Source organism: Pelodiscus sinensis, chromosome 27, assembly GCF_049634645.1.
Source record: "Pelodiscus sinensis isolate JC-2024 chromosome 27, ASM4963464v1, whole genome shotgun sequence".
NCBI classification, from domain to species: domain Eukaryota; kingdom Metazoa; phylum Chordata; order Testudines; family Trionychidae; genus Pelodiscus; species Pelodiscus sinensis.
The window spans coordinates 3327005-3346234 of NC_134737.1; the positions used below are offsets into that span (position 1 = coordinate 3327005).

The 19230-nt window shown below is 47.3% G+C and overlaps 2 protein-coding genes across 5 annotated transcripts in view; one reads left to right on the top strand and one right to left on the bottom strand.

Annotated features, from left to right (window-relative positions):
* The window catches only part of LAMB3 (laminin subunit beta 3), a 132997-nt gene that overhangs the window by 36909 nt on the left and 76858 nt on the right, over positions 1 to 19230 (top strand). The window lies entirely within an intron of this gene.
* On the bottom strand, positions 21 to 12577 carry LOC102459148 (11-beta-hydroxysteroid dehydrogenase 1-like). 2 transcript variants are annotated; one of them, XR_012897829.1, is made up of 8 exons: positions 12387 to 12577; positions 12204 to 12295; positions 11371 to 11501; positions 10617 to 10728; positions 8781 to 8966; positions 7502 to 7645; positions 4360 to 4636; positions 21 to 119 (listed from the first exon to the last, which is right to left on the bottom strand). XR_012897829.1 is itself a non-coding variant. In XM_075910050.1 (6 exons), the coding sequence occupies exons 1-6, from the start codon at positions 12289 to 12291 to the stop codon at positions 4416 to 4418; spliced, it is 882 nt and encodes a 293-aa protein (XP_075766165.1). In that variant the 5' UTR covers positions 12292 to 12576; the 3' UTR covers positions 3563 to 4415. The 2 variants fall into 2 exon arrangements, 1 of the variants encoding a protein (XP_075766165.1); XM_075910050.1 differs by lacking the exon at positions 21 to 119 and having other exon boundaries at positions 3563 to 4636; positions 12204 to 12576.

Sequence of the window (19230 nt, forward strand, 5' to 3'; positions counted from 1 at the left end):
AGTTCCTCTTGGAAAACCAGTTGCAATGTATCTTCAGCTGGTGTTTTGTTGAAATTTTTGGTTTGTCCTTTGGCAGCGGAGATCCCGAGATCCGCAGGGGAAGATTTCTGGCTGATTGGCTGAGTCAAGAAAGTAAAGACATGTTCAGTGACTGCCAACAACCTTTTTAAAAGAAAGAGAAAGGGGGAGACCTGGAGAATAAACATTTTAAAAGGGAACTAGAAATAGAAATCTGGTGGGTTGAGGGGGAGAATGGGAAAGTGAATGGGTGGAGGATGAGGGGAGTGAATGAGAAGATATGCACATATTCTGTCTTGGTAGACATTAACAAAACTCAGGCCTTATCTGCTTTGGAAAAAAATTGCACCTGCCAAACTAAAATGAGTTTTTAAAGTGATGTCATCTCAGTGGTTCAAGCTCCTGTCTGGATGCTCTGAATCCAGTTTAAGTATTTTGTCTATGCAATGGGGCAATGTCAACCTAATTTATGAAACTCCAGCGACGTGAGTACTGTAGCTGGAGTCGACGTCCCTTAGGTTGAGTTGCCGGAGAGTCTCCACTACAAGGTGTTGATGGGACAAACTCTCCTCTTGAGTTCCTTTAAGGTTCTTGTTTCAGAGGAGTACCTGAGTTAATGAAAGAGCAATGGGTGGTCAATTTAGTGATTCCCCTTTAAGTGTGGACAAGCTCCTACTTGGCTGCGGACACTCAGCCCCTCTGAAAATGAGGCCACCTGGCTTTGGAAGGAAATCGGTCATGAGGAAACATTAGGGATGTTAAAAATATGGGAACTGTGTAGCTACTAAAAATCTTAGGGGTTACACACATTGCAGAGCCTCAGCAAAACCTCCACGAGAGCAGGGCTTCCAGTCCCTGCCCATCTGGCTCCTGGGGAGGAGACTTTGCTGCCCTGACACAGTGAAGCCACCCCCACAGAACTGGCTGAGTTAACAGATAAGCCTCAGTTTATGGGTTAAACGGTTCGTCAGTTATACTCTATCATCCCTAGTAATCATGTTATGTTTCTGGAGTAGAAATTGTCTTTTTTCCTGGGACAGGAAACTAGTTTTTCCACGTTACAGCGCGGTCTCCAGGAGCTGGAGAAACAGGAAGGAATTGCCATCTTCATTTAAAACACAAAGTGCTGCCTGTTTGCTGAAGAAACTCAAACCAAAGATTTTCAAGACAAATGTAGACAGAATTCTGCTGTGAAAATGATCTTGCCCCAGCGTGCTTGATCAAAAGGGCCATCCTAATATTGATAAGGCATTTCCTCCTTCTGTGCATTTCAGCTCTCCCTTCTGCAAGGGTATTATCTGCCAGGAGAGGGAGGTATGGGATAGAGTATACTCCTTTCCCTTCTGCAAGGGTCTCTTCCTGGGCAGCTGACACATACATAGACTATCAACGGTGCAACCAGTCGAGCCTAATTCCTTTAAATAGAAATGTCTCATACAGACTGCAATGAGGCCAGGGGGGTGCGGGTAAAGGCCATAAGCATTGCATTTCACTGGCCAGGTCAGCTGGGCTTTTACTCTGTTCAAATGCAGAGCAGTGTGAGCCTAAGGCAGAGTTAGAGTAGGAAATGCAAAGGTGCCCAATTAAAAAATCTTCTCCACAAGCATGACTTCACCATGCTCCCAGCAGCAGGAGCAGGAGTGCCTGCGTTTGTATCCTGTCATGGCCAGGAATGGCATATGGCACCCCTGGGTGCCATTTCAGATTTTGGTGGGGGTAGGGGGGAAGGCGGGGAAACGGTGCACACTGATAGTGGGCAGGTATGGGGGGACAGACTGAGGACAGCAGCTTCTGCAGTGTTACTGAGCATGCTTAATACAAGTCAAGCAGCAAATGGAGGGGGGACCCTATCCACCCTCCCCCACAAACATCTTTTTCCAGGGGCTTCTGAGGAACTTACAAACTAGGGTGTGTTTTTTTTCCAGCAAATAATTTAGCAATTAGCTGACAGGAGCACTGTATCTAATTCTTATATAAAAGAAAGAAAATCAAATAAATATTAGACCCACTCAGTGCTAACACTAACATATTCTGACACCTTGTGGCAAGTCACTCACGGGACACTGGTTAGCCTTAACGTTGTAATGTTCATTCCTACTTTGTTACTAACTCTGCTGAGAGAGAGAAAGAGACTGTCGGGACTCCTGGCTCTCTCTCAGCTCTAGTGGGGTACAGCAGGGGGCAGATACAACTGGGTTGTATGTAAGACCATCAGAAAGGCCATAGTGGGTCAGACCAATGGCCCATCTAGCCCAGTGTCCTGTCCTCCAACAGTGGCCAATGCCCCAGAGGAAATGAACAGAACAGGGAATCATCAACTGATCCCACCCCTGGGACCCATTCCCAGCTTCTGGCAGACAGAGGCTACGGACACCATTCCTGCCCTGCCTGGCTAGTAGCCATTGATGGACCTTTCCTCCTTGAAATTATTTCATTCTTATTGGTACTCTGTTATAGTTTGGGCCTTTCCACCATCCTCTGGCAAAGAGTTCCACAGGTTGACAATGAAGAAATAATTTATTTTCTTTTACATTTGCTGCCTATACATATCATTAGGTGACCACCTTGTGTTACGAGAAACTTAAAAACAACAAATAGTCTGGTAGCACTTGAAAGACTAACAAAACATGTCGATGGCATCTTGAGCATTTACTATCTACATGTTTTGTTTGTCTTTAAAGTGCTACTAGACTGCTTGTTGTTGTTTAAGTTTTTCCTGTTACAGACTAACCCGGCTACCCCTCTGAAGCTTCTTGTGTTATGTTAGTGAAGGAGTAAATATAATTTCCTTAATTCTATTTTTCCACTCCATTCATCATTTTCTAGACATCTAACATATCCTTCCACCCTTTAGTCATTTCTTCTTCAAGCTGAAAAGTCCCAATCTTTTAAATCTCTCCTCATATGGAAGCTGTTCCTTACCCCTAATCATTTCTGTTGCTCTTCTGTGTACCTTTTCCCAATCTAATGTAGCCTTCTTTTTTTAGATCAGGTGACCAGCACTGTTTGCAGTATTCAAGATGTGGCATGCCATGACATTGTATAGAGTCTTTCTTATTATCTATCCCTTTCCTAATGATTCTCAATATTCTGTTAGCTTTTTAGACTCCCACTGCATATTGAGTGGATTTTTTTTCAGGAAACTATTCACAATCAGTCCAAGATCCCTTTCTTGAATGGTAACAGCTGATTTAGATCCTATCATTTTGCATGTATGGTTGGGATTATATTTCCCCCTGTGCATTACTTGGCATTTATCAACATTGAATTCCACCTGCCCTTGTGTTGCCCAATCACCCAGTTTTAAGAGATCCCTTTGTAACTCTTTGCAGTCAGCTTTGGACTTAACTATTTTGAGTCATTTTGAATCAGCTGCAAATGTTGCCACCTCTTCGTTTACCCCCTTTTCAAGATCACTTCTGAAGAGCACTGGTCCCAATACAGACCTCTGGCACACCACCATTTACTCCTACCCTTTGGTTCCTGTCTTTTAAGTAGAGTACCTGGCAATATTTTCATGATCATCTAACGATCCTGCAATTACTTGAATGACAACCCTTTTGCTACCTTTATTTATAAACAAATTCCCCACCCCAAAGGCAAAGCTGGGAGCCGCACAAGTTATGTTGCAGTTAAAAGCAGGGTTTGGACAATGTGTCCTCTAAACTTTGCCATCCATGTGCAGAATAAATATTTAAGTGCACCGAGGCATGTGTGACTGTGCACCACCAGCAGAAACAAAGAACCTAACTGTGGGCACTCTGCGAATCATCAGCATTGGAATCTCCCCTGAGTGGCCACACAAGTGCATGGCTTACAGGGAACACTGGGTCTGGGGATATGGCTGGGGCAGGCAAAATACAGCCTGCGGGCCAGATCTAGCTTGCCAAACAAATGCATCTATCCCACTGCCATCCCATGGCCCAGCGGGACCCTCAAGCAGGCTCTCTGCATGCCATTGTCCCTGGATGCCGCTCAAAGCTCTTGTGCATTGCACACCCCAAGGAAGGGCCTCCGTGTGCTGCCTGGGCCACAAGCATGGCCCAGGCAGCTCCCATGGGCCAGTTTCTGACCAATGGGAGCTGCGAGATTGTGCTGGGGCTGAGGGCAGCATGCAAAGCTCTCTGCTCCCCAGTATGTGGCACCCAGAGAGCACATGGCTCCTGCAGCCAGCTGCTTTGAGCGGCATACAGGGGCTGGCCGTCAGGGAGCCTTCAGAGGGCCTCTGAAGGGGAGGTGCCTAAGGTAAATGTGTCCCGGCCAGAGCCTGCACCTGGCACTCCACTCCCTCCCACATGGCACCCCCTTGTCCCAGGTTACAGCCCAAAGCCCTGCACCTACGCTCCTGCATCCTTAGCTCCTCCAGGTAGGAACGGAAGGACTCTGGGGAACTGAGACTAATTTTTCTTTAGGTTCTCCACATTGTAGCTTCTTCTGATCAGATAGTCCAGGAACTCCGGAGCCCAGTCCCGGATGAGGAGGGGGATTCTGGTGGCGGCGTATTTGTAGTACACTTCCCGTTGGCGGAGAGCTCCCCCCTTGATGATTTCCAGCGCACACTCCTCCTTCAGAGCCGGGGTCACCAGTACCACATCTGCAACTGCCGTGACGGCACTTTCTAGCACAGGAGAACGAAAGAACACTTGGTTAGGGTTGCAGTGCCAGTGAGCTCCGCACCTCCAGGGCCAGATAACCCCACCTTGGATTTGCTTATTTTAATTGTTTTTAAGCCAAGTACCATCAATTGAGCCGTGGGATATGAACAGGTAACCAGTTACCCAGTAAACATCACCTTTAACAGGTGATGCTTACTGGGTAATAGTTAACTGCTAAGTGGGAACAGCCCTCTGACCGCAACTTGCTGCAGGCAGAGGGTTGTTCCAGCCCGAGTGTAGTGGGCTAGAACGCCCCCATGCCTCAGATTAATCAGTTAACCAGTGAAACTTAATGTTTTACTGGTTAACTAATTTAAAAGAACTTTGCATCCCTAATTAAGCCCTGCGCGGCTTACTGAGCCTTGGAGAAAAGCACATAAAACCTTCCCTTGTTGTGTGTGATCTGCATCGGGGCAGCTCGAGAGGTCCCAGTCAAGACCAGAGAAGAGCTCCACCTGTTCCAAATCCTGCACAGATGCAGAGGTATTACAGTCCCTGCCCCGAAGAGTTTAGGATTTAAGCAGATGAGCAACGTAAGAGATAGGGAGAGGGAGTCACTGCAATGCCAGTGATTTTGGTAGACACCCGGCACCCGGCACCCTGTACAAACCAGGCAAAACAAAATCCAGGTTGACATTTCACCAGAAGAAGAGCTTTTGGCAAAATGTGGTAAATTTTGCTCTTCCCTCTTTCTAAGCCCTTCTCGTGTGTCTGCTTTCACTTGTTTTACATTCATGTTGTAATTACATCTGCCCCTAAATATACAGCAACAGCCTCCGCTGGGGTAAATTGGCGCCATTCCATTAGCGTTATGGGGCCTAAGCTGGTTTAGTCCATCTGATGCTGGACTAGCCAGGACCATCCTGAGGACTGATGGGACCCTACGCAGTGCTACTAAACTGGTGCCCTGTGCCCGACGGCAGCCTGGGGCGCAAGAAAGGATGGGGATTTTTAGTGATGAGTACATCTAGATGACTTTTTTTTCCAAAAGGAGATATGCAAATTAGCACTGAATTTGCATATCTTTTTCCAATCGCTTTTTCAACAGTGGGGTTTTCAAAAGTGAAAGTAGTCTGGGCGTCTTTTTTTCTGAACGCCCCCCCCCCCCTTTTTTGAAAAACCGCGTAAACCTCCTTTTTTTTAAGGAAGAGCGGGTTTTTCAAAAAAATTGGGTTTTTCCCCCAAAAAACTGTGTCTAGACTACTTTCACTTTCGAAAAACCCACTTTTGAAAAAGCGATCGCAAGAAGATATGCAAATTAGTGCCAAATTTGCATATCTCTTTTCGAAAAAAACCCACGTAGTCTAGACATACCCATGTGGCTTTATACGCTTCAGCAACACACCAATGAAGTAGATTTCAAGCACATTTCACACTCAGGTCCTGTCGACTGACACAGCAAATTCAGAAACTGACAGTCTAGATCTGGAGTTGGCAAATACCTGTTAAATGGCTTCATGGCCACTCGAACGGCTCTTTCCCGGTTCCCTGTGCTGCTAATCACTCTGGCAGGCTGTGTCACTTGTAAGTTAACTAGAGCCTCTCGGAAGGAAGCCGAGCCTCAGGACAGGGATAGGAAGAGGCAAATGTGTGGATAGTAAGACCCAGTGGTGGCCCAAATTTTTGGAGGCCCTACACAGCTGCATATTCTGCATATAGGTCAGGATGGCCCTGGGCCTAGCCATTATTCCTTCACTGATTTCTTTGAAGTGGCTAGTCAGAAACGGGGCTGAGGGTATGTCTGCATTACAGAGACGTTACTATTCTAGTTAAGTCACAGGAGATGTGCTGACATCACCCCCTAGTGGAGACATAGTTTAGAATGACAGAGTGAGTTTTGCACCTCCCCTTACGATAGAGGTTCTCAAACTATGGTCCATGGACCTTCAGCGGTCAGCAAGCTCGATCCAGGTGGTCTGCAGATAGCTCCCTCTGAGGTGCGTGCCTGGGTGGCCACACACAAGGGAACGAAGGGCCACCTAATTAATGGTGCGCAGGCGTGGCTTCACTAATTAGGTGCTTGGTGCTGGAGGAACTGCACATGTACATGTGTGGTCTTGGCTGGGAATGGGGAGTAGATGGGAGGGGGTAGTGGGTTGAGAAGAGGGGGTGGGAGGAATTTGTGATGGGCAAGGCTGTGGTAGCCAGAGAAAGGGGTTCACTTTCCCTAGCTCCAAGCCTTCAGCTGCTCTGTGGCTACTGTGGTGGGAAGCAGGGGAGACCCCAACTGATATTAATACCAGTTATGTGCTTTTATTTGTGGAACAAAAAAAGTTCATTATTAATAAAATTGTATTATATAGCACTCTTATCCACTGTGCTTCACAGTCATTAGCTAACGGTACAAAGAGTATTGTGAAGGATCATTGAGTGGTCCAGCAATTTTCCAGCGGTCCACAAGTGAAACAAAATTTGAGAACCATGGCCTACGACATTAACTATATCTGGGGAAGCACTCCTCTGTGGACATAGCTGCATCTACACTACTTGTTTGTCAACATAATTATGCCAGTCAGGGGGTGGATTTTTTTCATTGCTTGAGATGGTTACGCTGGTGTAAGATTTCAGTGTAGACCAGAGCGAGGCTGGGATTTGGGGGAGAGCAGAAGTAGTGTCCATCCAGAGAGGACATTCCTTGTATTCGGGGTGGCATACAAGAAGACAAGAATATTTGTGAGGAGTTGACAAGTAGCATTGGTGGAGAAGAGACGAGAGGAGAAAAAAAGGGAGGGGAGAGTTGTGAACCAACTTGAAAGTTGGGATAAAATATTTGAACTTGAAGGGTGACTCGTTCCTAATCAGCAGGGGCCACACCATCCGGCTCCTACCTGTATCAACGAAGCCGAGGATACAGAGTGTGATGGAAACGTCAATGCTCTGAAGGATTAATTCTTGCCGCAAGAAGCTGAAAAACCCATCCAGGGCAAACTTTGTGGCAGAGTAGGGAGCGGTAAATGGAAACCCAATTTTACCTAGACACAGAGCAGCAATGTTGACACAGTTAAGGTCTGCAACAGAGATGAGTAAAGCTTTGATTCTGCACCAGATGTAACATTCTTTCCAAACGCTTTGAACGCCAGTCAAGTGTCATGCCTCAAAGATGCAGGTTGGGAGGGATCTGAACATTCAAACTTTATTGGCTTTAACCTTGATGTGTAGACATAAGAGAGTTATTTCAGAATAATGGCTGTTATTCCAAAATAACTATGCGAGTGTCTACACAGCAATTCCATTATTTTGAAATAATTATGAAATAACGGGCGGCTTATTCCAACTTCTGTGAACCTCATTCTATGAAGAATAAGGCCAATTCTGAAATAGCTATTTTGAAATAAGGCGTGTGTAGATGCTCCACTTCTGCTATTTCAAAATAGCCCCCCACCAGGGCCATTCTACGTTATTCCTTCTGGGCTTTAAATCGAGATAGCACATCTGCATTAGGGAAACCTGCCTCAGACTAATTTTGAGGCTTTCCTGCAGTGTAGACTTGCTATTTCAAAATAAGCTATTTCGGAATAACTATTCTGGAAGAGCTTATTCCAAAATAACTGTGCAGTGTAGACATAGCCTTCAAGTCCTCCGAATAGCTCAGCCAAATGTTCACGAATAGGTGATTTCACAGTTGCCTAACTTCAATGCTCTCAACTGATGTGCTCAGAGGTGGCCCAGAGAAATCACCTACAGTGTTGAGCTAAGTTTCATTGGCCCTTTAGGTCCTTGGATCCTCAACTTAGCTCAGCAGCTCAGTTGACTACAGATGGCAAATTTATAATGGGGGACACCTGGCACAAAACACTTCACATAGCCAGCAAACTATCCCCTTCAGCTGACTACTGAACTTGATCCACAAAGACAAGATGATGCCATTGAGTCAGTCAAATAGCCAATACAAAAAGAGAGCCAGTCTGTTCCATTCAGATTGTAATGCCAATATTGTTCACGACTGCTACTCATGAGCCACTAGGGGGAGCCAAACCCAATCAAAGAGTAATGGGGACGGGGCAGGAAGATGCATTGCTGAGTTTTTTTCACTCCCTTGGGTAACTCTGGGATGCTTCATCACTTCTGAAAACCAGCCCCCAATCTCTGCCCTCATTCACTGCTCACCTGCCATGGATGAAACCACCACGATGCTGCCCCTGCTGTCTTTCAGCCTGGGCAACGCTGAGACTGTCATGGCGATGTAGCTGAGAAAGTTAATCCTCAGAAGCTGCTGCATGTGCTCCACGTCCCCATCAAAATAGTTGAAGTACGAGTTGCCGATGTGGTTGAGGATCAGCATGTCGAGGCCTCCTGGAAGCAAAGGGGAGAGCCAGGGGTGCTTTAGTTCAGGGTGAAAGAGAATTGAAGGAAGTTCAGAGCACACTGGTTGTATAAGCTACTTATCCTTTCCTACAGTCACTCTGAACCTCTGCGGGAACTGATTCCCAGGAATGAAATAAGTTGTTTATTATTATTAGTAGTAGTAGTAGTGGTAGTGAGATATAAACTACTCTATTTTTTAGAGAGCTTGTCTGTTTGATCAAGAACTCCTCCTAAATGCTAAGAGCTAGGACCACCAAATTTGACAGGCAGCTTCCTCTTCTCATAAATTAAAGCAATGTAAGGGCTTGTTTGTGCTAGGAAAATGGGATGTGCCTGGAATGAAATTGTTCCTCATAAAACCATACAGAGACGAGAGAAATTTGGAGTACTGCTCCATATAGGCACAGCTAAATCAATTCTTAAGGTCTGAAAAGTGACTAGGGCCCTTTTTTGTTGAAACACAGTGAATGATAAGAGTTTATAGGTCTGAAGAAAAAAACACACTTCACGCAATTCCTATTTTAAAAAAATTACTAAAATTAACTTCATAAAAATAACACTATTTTTGAAAAATACAACCATTTCAAAAAATCATGTACATAGTCCTTTCATTAAAAAAAACCCTTAATTGAGTTAAGGACCCAAACAGCACTGGATAAATCTGCTAGTAAATCATCATCATCATCATACTATACAAATATTATTATAATTAATGGAGGCTCTTGGGTCCCTGCAGAGGCCTTTCATCTCTGCAGTGTTGGGTCAAAATCAAGATTCTGTTTACCCATACAAATGGGATTGGTGTGAATTCACCAAGTCCCAGCCTTCAGCGTATATGACAGAACCGCTTTGCTAGATTGGCTTTGGCAGAGTTGTGGCAAATGCTTGCACAGAGCTGCCTAGGCTGTGGTTGGCTCGGGTCTGTCCTGTTTGTCACCCATTCACGAGGGGCCGGTTTATGCCTTTAATAATGATTGTACATATAACTTGATATAGTAACTAAATGGTGTATGGATGGGCCATTTGCGAATGTGAGATACAAATAGGAATATAATCCTTCATGCCTTCATTCTTCCCATTACACTCATGCACAGATGTGCATATGCACACCCTGTAGTCCTTCATTCTTCTCATTACATTCACGGAGACACAGAGATATCATGAGAAGAATGAAGGCCATTTCCACACCCCTTCTACTGTATTTTGTTTCTTCATATGGTCCAAAGCAGTGTTTCTCAACCAGTGGTACGAGTACCCTCAGGGGTACTTGAGAGAATTCCGGGAGATACACCAACACAACCGAAATTTGGAGAAAACTGAATTTTTGTGTTAAACTTTACAGCACTTTATTATTTTTGTACTTTTTACACCCAAAAATTTAATTGCCAGCCCAGCTACTATTAAGTTGTTTAAACAAATGGGTAGCAATGGTAGAAAAAAATGTTGTGTGTCTGAAAACTGTAGGTACTGGGGGTAGTCATAATTTTTTTTTTTTAAAAAAAAGGGGCACTTTATTTAAAAAAAAAAAAAAAAGGTTGAGAAACACTGGTCCAAAGAAACCTGGCTAAGAAGTGGTGTCGCGTCTTGCTCTATCTTGTCACTTATGAAAGGTCTCCAGGCAGTGACCTGAGAACATACCCAGCATCCCTTCAGCCTCTTCCACCAGATGCGTGGCAAATGCCTCTTCCTCCATGCTGCCGCTCACGTACTGCGCGGAGGCTGCGCCCAGCTCCAGGCACCGGGTGACTACCTGGAAGATGTGACCAGAATGTTGTACAAACCCATTTCCCGTTGACCACCTTGGTGCATTCCATCTGCTGTGGGATAGACGCCACTCTGTGGAGGGAACGTGTTGCACTCTGCCCGCCAAGTGTTGCTCACTTGAACACACTCGCTCTGCCTTGAAGCATTGGGCACAAAAGGAGCCGAAAATGGGATCGGCACCTCCTGGGGTTTCAAAGTGCGTATACCATGAAAAATCCCTCCACTGGCGGAGGTAGCTGATAGCCAAGCTGCTTTGGGTAACGTATTTGTCTGCTATGTCTCACTACAGTCTGCTTTTCAGTGGAATTCTGTGCCTGCAGGGAGACTGGAGGCGTGTGGGTATTACTGCAATGTGGTGAAAGGGCCTGCTTGTGTCTTAGTGCTCATATGATGATGTGCACACGACTGAGTGTGAGCATGGATACTAGCACATGTATAAGGAGAGTGCACGTGTGCATCACCATGAGCATGGGTATGTACTTGTGTTGGTGCACTCACATGCCTGCATGTGCGAGTGCGCACCAACGTGCATTTCATGTAACTGCAGTGGCCAATGTGCCTGCACTTGTGTATCTATATGGGGGGCATAAGACTGGCCTTCACGGGCACGTGTCTGCTCACTACTTACTTTCTGAAGCTTGGCTTCTGTCCGGGCTGTGACCAGAATGTGGGCTCCCATCTGTGCCAGGTGATAAGCCATCTGCTCTCCAATTCCACTGCTGGCGCCAGTGATGATCACTCGCTTTCCCCTCAGCATCTCTGGATAACATGGCACAGGGATATTAATTTACCAGGGGACCAGAGAAAGATCCCCCCCTGCCACCTCTGCCCCCTCCGTGCCCTCCAGGAAACCAAAGTGCTCAAGAAGGCAGTCCAACCCGTGCTAGCTCGCAGGCTCATCCTGCACCAAGTAACCTCTCTGCCTTTTCCCAAAAAACCTGTAGTAAGACAAATTGTTGTAATTCCTCATGTGAATAAATCAGTATAAACCAGAAAACAGACACATTGTTTTAAAAACTATCACGTTTCAAATCAGGACATCAATTTTTTTGGTGATAAGTAAAATTTCTATCTATCTATCTATCTATCTATCTATCTATCTATCTATCTATCTATCTATCTATCTATCTATCTATCTATCTATCTATCTATAGATAAATTAAAAATTTGTAAAATAGCCTTTTTCTAGCTCTTTTTTTACAAACTTAATCATTTGAAATTGAACGTTAATCCTCCCCCCCCCCAAAAAAAAAATCCAAATAATAAAACTCCCACTTCATGTGTTTCCTCAGAAAAATATTTGTGTGTTACTTGCCTGGTGTAGTTTGAAAGCCCTGCAAAACACAATGTTCTATTATCTGCCGAGTTACAAATGCCCAGACATGTTTCATTTCAGGCTTTGTACACATCCTCTATAAAATGTTCAAACTGCTTTTTTTCGGTTACATTTTAATAACTTACCGGGTTTAAAATCCTCCCATGCTGAATACAAATAAACGGCCAAGACCAATCCTACAAAGGGAATGGAAATCTTTCTCCAGAGACCCATCCCACTACAGAATCAGGAAAAAATAAAGCATGAGAGAAGAGAAAAAACAATTCCTCTTCCACAGAGCGGCTCCAGAGAGAAGCAGTCATGCCTACCCTTTAAAAGTCTGTTAGTGAAATCACTGCAACTCCTCAAAGATTTAAACTTTGGAAAATCAGTGTTGTGGGTCCATCAACACCTTTAATTTGCTCCTCGTCAGAGTTGTTCAGTCTATGCCTAAGGGACAGCTTTGCTTTAGGATCTGGCAAGCTACTTTATTGTCTCCTGTCCCTTTAAAATGTGGAATTTTGCACAGCACCCCGGAAGAGGTGTGTCCTTGCTGGAAAGCATCATGCTTCGCTGTAGGGCACATCGGAGGCTGCCTGCTGACAGTGGGAGAAGGCTGCGTTGTATTACCATTTGTCGGTTAAGCACTATTGTGTCTGGCTACTATTGAGATCTATGAGAGGAAAGAGACCCTGCCCCAAAGATCTGACTGTTTTATTGCAGTGCAGGCACAAGGAAAGCAAATCCCAGCTTGTGAAATCCGCCAGTTGAGGATATTGGTTCAGGCTTGCAGAGATCTTGACTGGGCATCATTTAATTCACACACTTTGGTTATGTCCGCCTTGCAGCGGGGGGTGAGCCTCCCAACCTGTGGAGATGGAGTTGCTCTAACAGGGCTCAGGCTAGTGTGCTAAAAACAGCTGTGCACAGGGGCACCAACAGCCTCCGCGGGAAAGGTGTGTGTGTGTGGGAGGGGCTTTGTGCTCCTGGAAGGGGCGGGGCCTCAGAAGAAGTGGGGCTGTGGCATCCAACCCTCAGCGCTGCCTAGAGCACGGTGCCTCCCTCCCCACGCTCAACCACCTAGAGCGTGCAGCATTGTGCTCTGGCGGTGATTTAAAAGGCCCAGAGCTCCAGTGCCCCTATGAATCGCCAGGACCCTGGACAACTTCCCCTTTGTCCCCCTGTGGGCAGGCCTAGCTGTGTAAACACTGCCGCTCTCAGAGACTCAGGCTAGCCACCTTCGCTCTGGCCCCAAGGGTCGGGTGGGCTTAAGAGCAGCCCCTCCCCACCGCTCACGCTGGCAGGCATGCTCCAGTGTGGCTAGCACCAGTCTGTCTCCCCGTCCAATCTGGTCATCTTTCAGGGGCTACAGGAGGCCTTGTGCTCCCAGTGCTGGGCCGCCCATGCAGTGTAGACAGACCCTTTAGAGGCTCGATCAGGCAAACGTTTGCCGTGTGGGTGCTGAGTAGGAGACAGCAGGCTGCTTGGATGATGCTTTCCCAAATTAGCTGGTTTTATCCTAGGGGGCTAATTCACTGCCACTAAGTGTCTGTCTCTCTGGAAGAGCCAGGGGTTCGGCATCTGGACTGAATTCCCCTGGTCCCTCCAGAGATGGGGAAAGGCAGAAGGACAGTGCTGGAAAAGCTGTCCTGCTGCGTTGCCTGCTGCCCCCTGCTGTGCGGGTAAAGGCAGGTCTCTGCTCTCCAGGAGTGTCCGTCCAGCATCTATTGCTGGCCCTCCATTCATTGTCTGATTAAAGAGGAAAAAACTCAAAGGAAGCTGCTGAACAGCAGCCAAAGACTCGGTGTGTCAGGCTGCAGTAAAATCAATTAGAGAGGTCTTATAGTACTGTCAGCCTAGCTCTAGCTCTGGGATCTTCTAGACAGTACAGAATGGTACAGTACATCTTGTGACATGCAGGTCTGGGCTTAGTGCCACGGGGCGGCCTTGCCACTGGGCATAATTTACTGATGAGATTACTTCTCTGGACCCTGTCCATTTATGACGGGGAAAGTCCCGCGTCCAGGGCCAAGAGCCTCATCAGCAAGCCAATGTGGCTTGAGGGACAGATGCACAATACGAAGGGTGCCTGAGGTCCCTCCGGTGAGGCCAGCAATTATACCCACCTCCAGGAGTGGACTGGCAATCAGAATAGGCCTGGAAACGGCCCTTCCCGTGACATCACCCTGTGTCCCCCTCAAGCCCTGCCTCCTTACCCCCTTTCTGGCACACAGCATAAGTGGCGGGTCAGGCTCCATGCACTGCATACAGCGTGGACGCAGAACCTCTCGGAGTGCAGGGCAATGGTGGCTCGTCACGGGTGAATATGACGGCCCACCGGGAAATTCCCCGTATTCCGCCAGACCAGTCCGCCCCTGCCCACTCCACATCTGTTCTGAGAAACCTCCGTGTGTATCCTCCTCCGCAGGGCTGAGGAGTTACCCTGAAGCACTGCACTCTCCCTCCCTAAGCACCCCAGTTCTGTCTCCAACCAATGGATGCTGTTGAGTGCTCAGGAGCAAACCTACAAGAGCAAACCCATGTTTGCGTGTGCAGCCCAGAACCCACGAGGAGCCCTACGCGGTGAGCCAGGCACAGTGCTTTGTGGTAGCTTTCAGGGGACAGGCGATTTGGGTGAACATTACTCAGTAGGTGTGTCCAGCTGCCAGTGCAGCGCTGTTCTTATCTGTAGATTTCACTTCACTCCTTGCTCGGTGGATGAGAAGCTCTTAGTTTATGTTCGGGTCAGATAAGTAACCGTTGCGTTTTGGGAAACACTGCTGCTTCCCCGGTGTCTCCTTCATGGGATTGGCCACTTGGCTCCGTTGGCAGAATATTACAAGAATGAGCTCTTGGTTATATGCAGCACCTGTGCACTTAACATCTGTGGAGGGGGAAGAATGGTCCATCTGCAAGGGCCCCATGTAGGCCCCCAGCTTGAATACTGTGTACAGATGTGGTCACCTCCGCACTGGAAAAGGATCAGATAAGGGCAACAAAAATAATGAGGGGTATGGAATGGCTGTCCTATGAAGAGAGATTAAAAAGACCAGGACTTTTCAGCTTAGAAAAGACAAGACTAAGGGGGATAGGAGAGAGGTCTATAAAATCATGACAGGTGTAGAGAAAGTGAATAAGGAAAAGCTATTTACTTGATACAAGAACTAGGGGTCACCAAATGGAATAAATAGATAGAGGGTTTAAAAACAAACAGTTTTTCTTCATGCAGCGCACAATCAACCAGTGGAACTCCTTGCCAGAGGATTTTGTGAAGACCGGCACTTTAACAGAGTTCAAAAAAGAGCTGGATAGATTCATGGAGGTTAGGGCCATCAATGCTTATTAGCCAGGATGGGTAGGAATGGTGTCCCTAGCCTCTGTCAGAGGCTGGGAATGGGTGACAGGAGAGGGACTGCTTGATGATTCCCTGTTGTGTTCACTCCCTCTGGGACACCCGGCATCGGCCGCTGTGGGCAGACAGGACACTGGGCTGGATGGACCTTTGGTCTGAATCAGTACGGCCATTCTTATGAGACATGAATTCAATTCCATGCTCTGCCAAAGAGTTCTTGGGGGACTGTGGAAATGTCCGCGAGGCCAGATTTGTAAAGGTTTCCAGGTGCCCAACTTCCACAGATTGCAATGCGAGATACCTTTGGGAATCTGGCCTTTAGACTGTCCCTGCCTCCTCTGTGCAAAGGGGATACTAGCACTTCCTTACTCCTTTACGGTGTTGTGATAGTAAAAAGGTTAAAGATGGTGAGGTGTTCAGATACTGCAGCAATGGGAGGGCCGATCAGTGGGTTGTGCGGGTGGGGCCACGGTATGATTGTTGTTTGTAGCACTGACAGGCCATGGCTCAGATCCCCGTCATGCAAAACACTGTGTGAACATACAGCGCGAGACTGCCATGGCCCCCAATGGCCTTGCAATCTCAATAGGTGGGCCGGGAAACTAAGGCACAGAAAAGGGCCTCACCCCAGGTCTCTCATTGGAGCCAGGAACCTCCTGATTTCCAGTGCTTTTGGGTGTCTCAGTACAGCCATCCGCAGCAAGCCCCGCGGTGCAGGTGGTGCTAGGGTTTGGGCTGGGGCTCACACACAGAAGCCTGTGAAGGGGCGGGGGGCGGGGAAGGAGCTTCTGCCCCGACAGCTTTTTTTAATGGTGAAAACAACATAAGGGGCAGGGCTGGTGAAATGTGTAGGATTGAGAGCCCCACTTGGTTTGTGGGCTGCCCCGCCATGTCAGCTGGGACCTGACCCTCCCCCCATAAGGCTGACGTGCTGCTGCTTTCAATCTCTAACCCACCTGCCACTCTTGGCACGAATTGCAACAGCTGGGCAGGGGGAGGGGCTAATACACACCTTGGGCAAGTGGAACAGGGCTACTGTCCCCATAATATTTCCCATTAACTGGGCTTTTTTCCGGAGGAAACCATTGGTGGCATTGGTTGGTATGGAAACGTGGGGAGCTAGTGAGTTGGATTTACCATCTCTGTATGGGATCTGGAGGTGGAAAATGCCCCAGCTGGTCCCATCCTTCTCCAGCAAGGCAGGTTTGTCCCCTGGACAGGACAGGACAGGACATTTCCTCATCTTTTACCCAGGTGAATTTACACCTTTGAAACAGTGGATCTTCCTTCGTATTCCTGGGAGGCTTTTCTGCAGCCTGGCTCTCACTCAAGAGTCTTTGCCATCTTGCTATTTGTCCAAATATCCCATTTTCTAATTGCTTCCTGTTATGCCAGTTGCTTCCCCCTCATCTCCCCCAACCCCCGGCTTGGCACAGGACTCCTTTCCAATACTTACCGAGGATTAGAATCTGCCCATTATTTTGCCAAACTGGACAGATTGAGGTCCATTCTGTTCCTTATATAGCTCTCCATCCTGTCACTTTATCTGAACATTTACCTGTAACAGAGTGGAGTCCCCGTATTCCTGGTGTGGTGTCTCCAAAGACAGAGCCTTCCTTATCCATATGCAACTGAGTAGGGGCCCTGAAAATTTGGGGCACCGCTGGGTCTTACTTCCTATCCGTGTTCTGTGGCTCTGCTTCCTCCAGAGAGGATCTAGCTAACTTACAAGTGACACAGCCTGCCAGAGCTCTCAGCAGCACATCGAACCTGTGAAAGAGCCACTTAAACTGACAATGACACCATGTAACAGGCATTTGCCAACCCCAGGTACATACTGTCAGTGTCTGAATGGACTGGGCTAGTCAACAGGACCTGAGTTGAAAATGCGATTTAAAATATTTCATTAGTGTGCTATTGATGATTATAAAACCACATCTCTAAAAATCATCCCCCTCTCCTGCCCACACTATAGGCTGCCATTGGGCACAGGGGCATCAGTTTAATCACTCTGCATAGGACCCCATCACGGCCCTGTCCAGACAGCAGAGTATGTGACGCAATCCCAGGTCATATTAGCCTGTTTTGGGAGCTATGCAGAAATGGGAGCTCCCTTCATTTGCTCTGTCACCCTACCCAGGTTCCCCCCTCCTGTTTGGGCACCTGTGGTTTAGCGCCCCTCACTAATCCCCCTACTTTAATGGTTGATTTTACACTGCTTCCCAGCCCCTTGCTGTCCGATTGCCTTCCGTATAAAATCAATACAGGTAGTCCCCAACTTACAAACGCACTGACGTGCGACCAGCCGCACTTACGACCAACCTCCCATTAAGCGCGGCCCCGACTTACGAACAGCGATCCGTGTTTACGAATAGCGCGGCCCCATTGAAATGAATGTGGTCCGACTTACGAACACATTGAGTTACGACCAAGTGCTTGGTACATAACTCGTTCTTAAGTCGGGGACTATCTGTAGTGAAGTCCTTAGCTCCATGGAGTCCCTGGCTCTCTCCCTTCTCAGGGTAAAAACTTTGCTTAGGGTAGTTTTTAAATGTTGGTTCTTTGGCTGTTTGACTTGTTCGTTTTGGGATGGGGGTATCTGATGAGGAGGAGGTAATGGGGGAAAGAAAAGTTTAGCAGCATTTCCTAAAGCATGTCAGATTCCAGGTTTGACCTTGCATTGTTATTTCCTGCCTGTTTTTCTTGAGTGTCTATTTCTCTGTCCTGGCAGGGGCTTGCAACATCTCCCTGGTTTAATGTGAGCTGCTAGTGTAATTAATATGGTACTGCCCAGATCACGCCTTGGCAGGGTATCAAAGGCAGTGCTGTGGATTATAGACTAACACTGCCTTCCTGAGGAAAGTGCTGACGTTCCGTTGTCCTTTTGTCACTATGTCATTTTTCAGGACCAAGTTGAGTATTTTGCATCGAAACAGTTTTCCAGTGGAAAATGGCTTTTGTGCAATGTGTTCACGACCACTTCCCTGGCATTTGTGCTGTGAACAATGTAACCATTTGCTTTCAATGACTTTTCCAGTGGGGAGATATGATGGACCTGTTGTGTTCCACTCTGATCGCACTTTCGCTATCACTCACGGGTAGCTGCAACGTGATTCACTCTGAACAGCCACCATCTTCCTTTGGCCACGGAGCGTGACTTCGGTTTCATGTGTTTGGAGGCCAAACAGAGGCAGCACAGTTTGCTCTCCAGATGTACAATGTTGTTCATAAATAGCACCTCTCCAGCTGCTGCTATGAACACATTCTCCACACTTGGGAAGGCCTGCCAAAGGGGCAGATCTTATAACTATTCGTCACTTTTCTCACACCCACACGTGTGCCAGGGGCCACCTCTCTATCTGTAGCTTCTAAATTAATTCAGAGACATGCGCAGTGCATAGCCACACACCAGCAACTTGATCGTAAAGCACGTGTGAGAGCAAGCGAGAGTGCCCTTGAGGGAGCTGTTTTGGCAGCATGCAGACTACATAGCTGTTTCTGTGTACAGGGGGTGCTTTTCGTTCCTTGAGACCCATAGCCCATTAGAAGGATGATTTCATGACACGGCAGGCCCACAACATTTTGGCACCTGAGGTGGGGAGCTCAAATGATGCCCCCATGCCCCCTCGCTCAGGCCCAAACTTTGAAAGGTCTCAATTCTGCCATCTTCCTGTTCTACTCCTCTCATGGGACTGCTCTGCTCCCTACATATGCACCAGCAGCAGACACAACTTTCTACACTCTGGGTCCTCATGGCGCTCCCCCCCCCCTCACCTGCCCACAGTCTGGCACCTGAGGCGGCCGCCTCAGTTCACCTCATG

Excerpts from the sequence above, each read along its gene's own strand:
- LOC102459148 (XM_075910050.1), bottom strand. The coding sequence starts at position 12,291 with ATGGGTCTCTGGAGAAAGATTTCCATTCCCTTTGTAGGATTGGTCTTG. Across the intron at positions 10,729-11,370 it reads CAGAAGCCAAGCTTCAGAAA|GTAGTCACCCGGTGCCTGGA; the intron begins GTAAGTAGTGAG and ends CACATCTTCCAG. Across the intron at positions 7,646-8,780 it reads GGTGGTTTCATCCATGGCAG|GTAAAATTGGGTTTCCATTT; the intron begins GTGAGCAGTGAA and ends CTCTGTGTCTAG.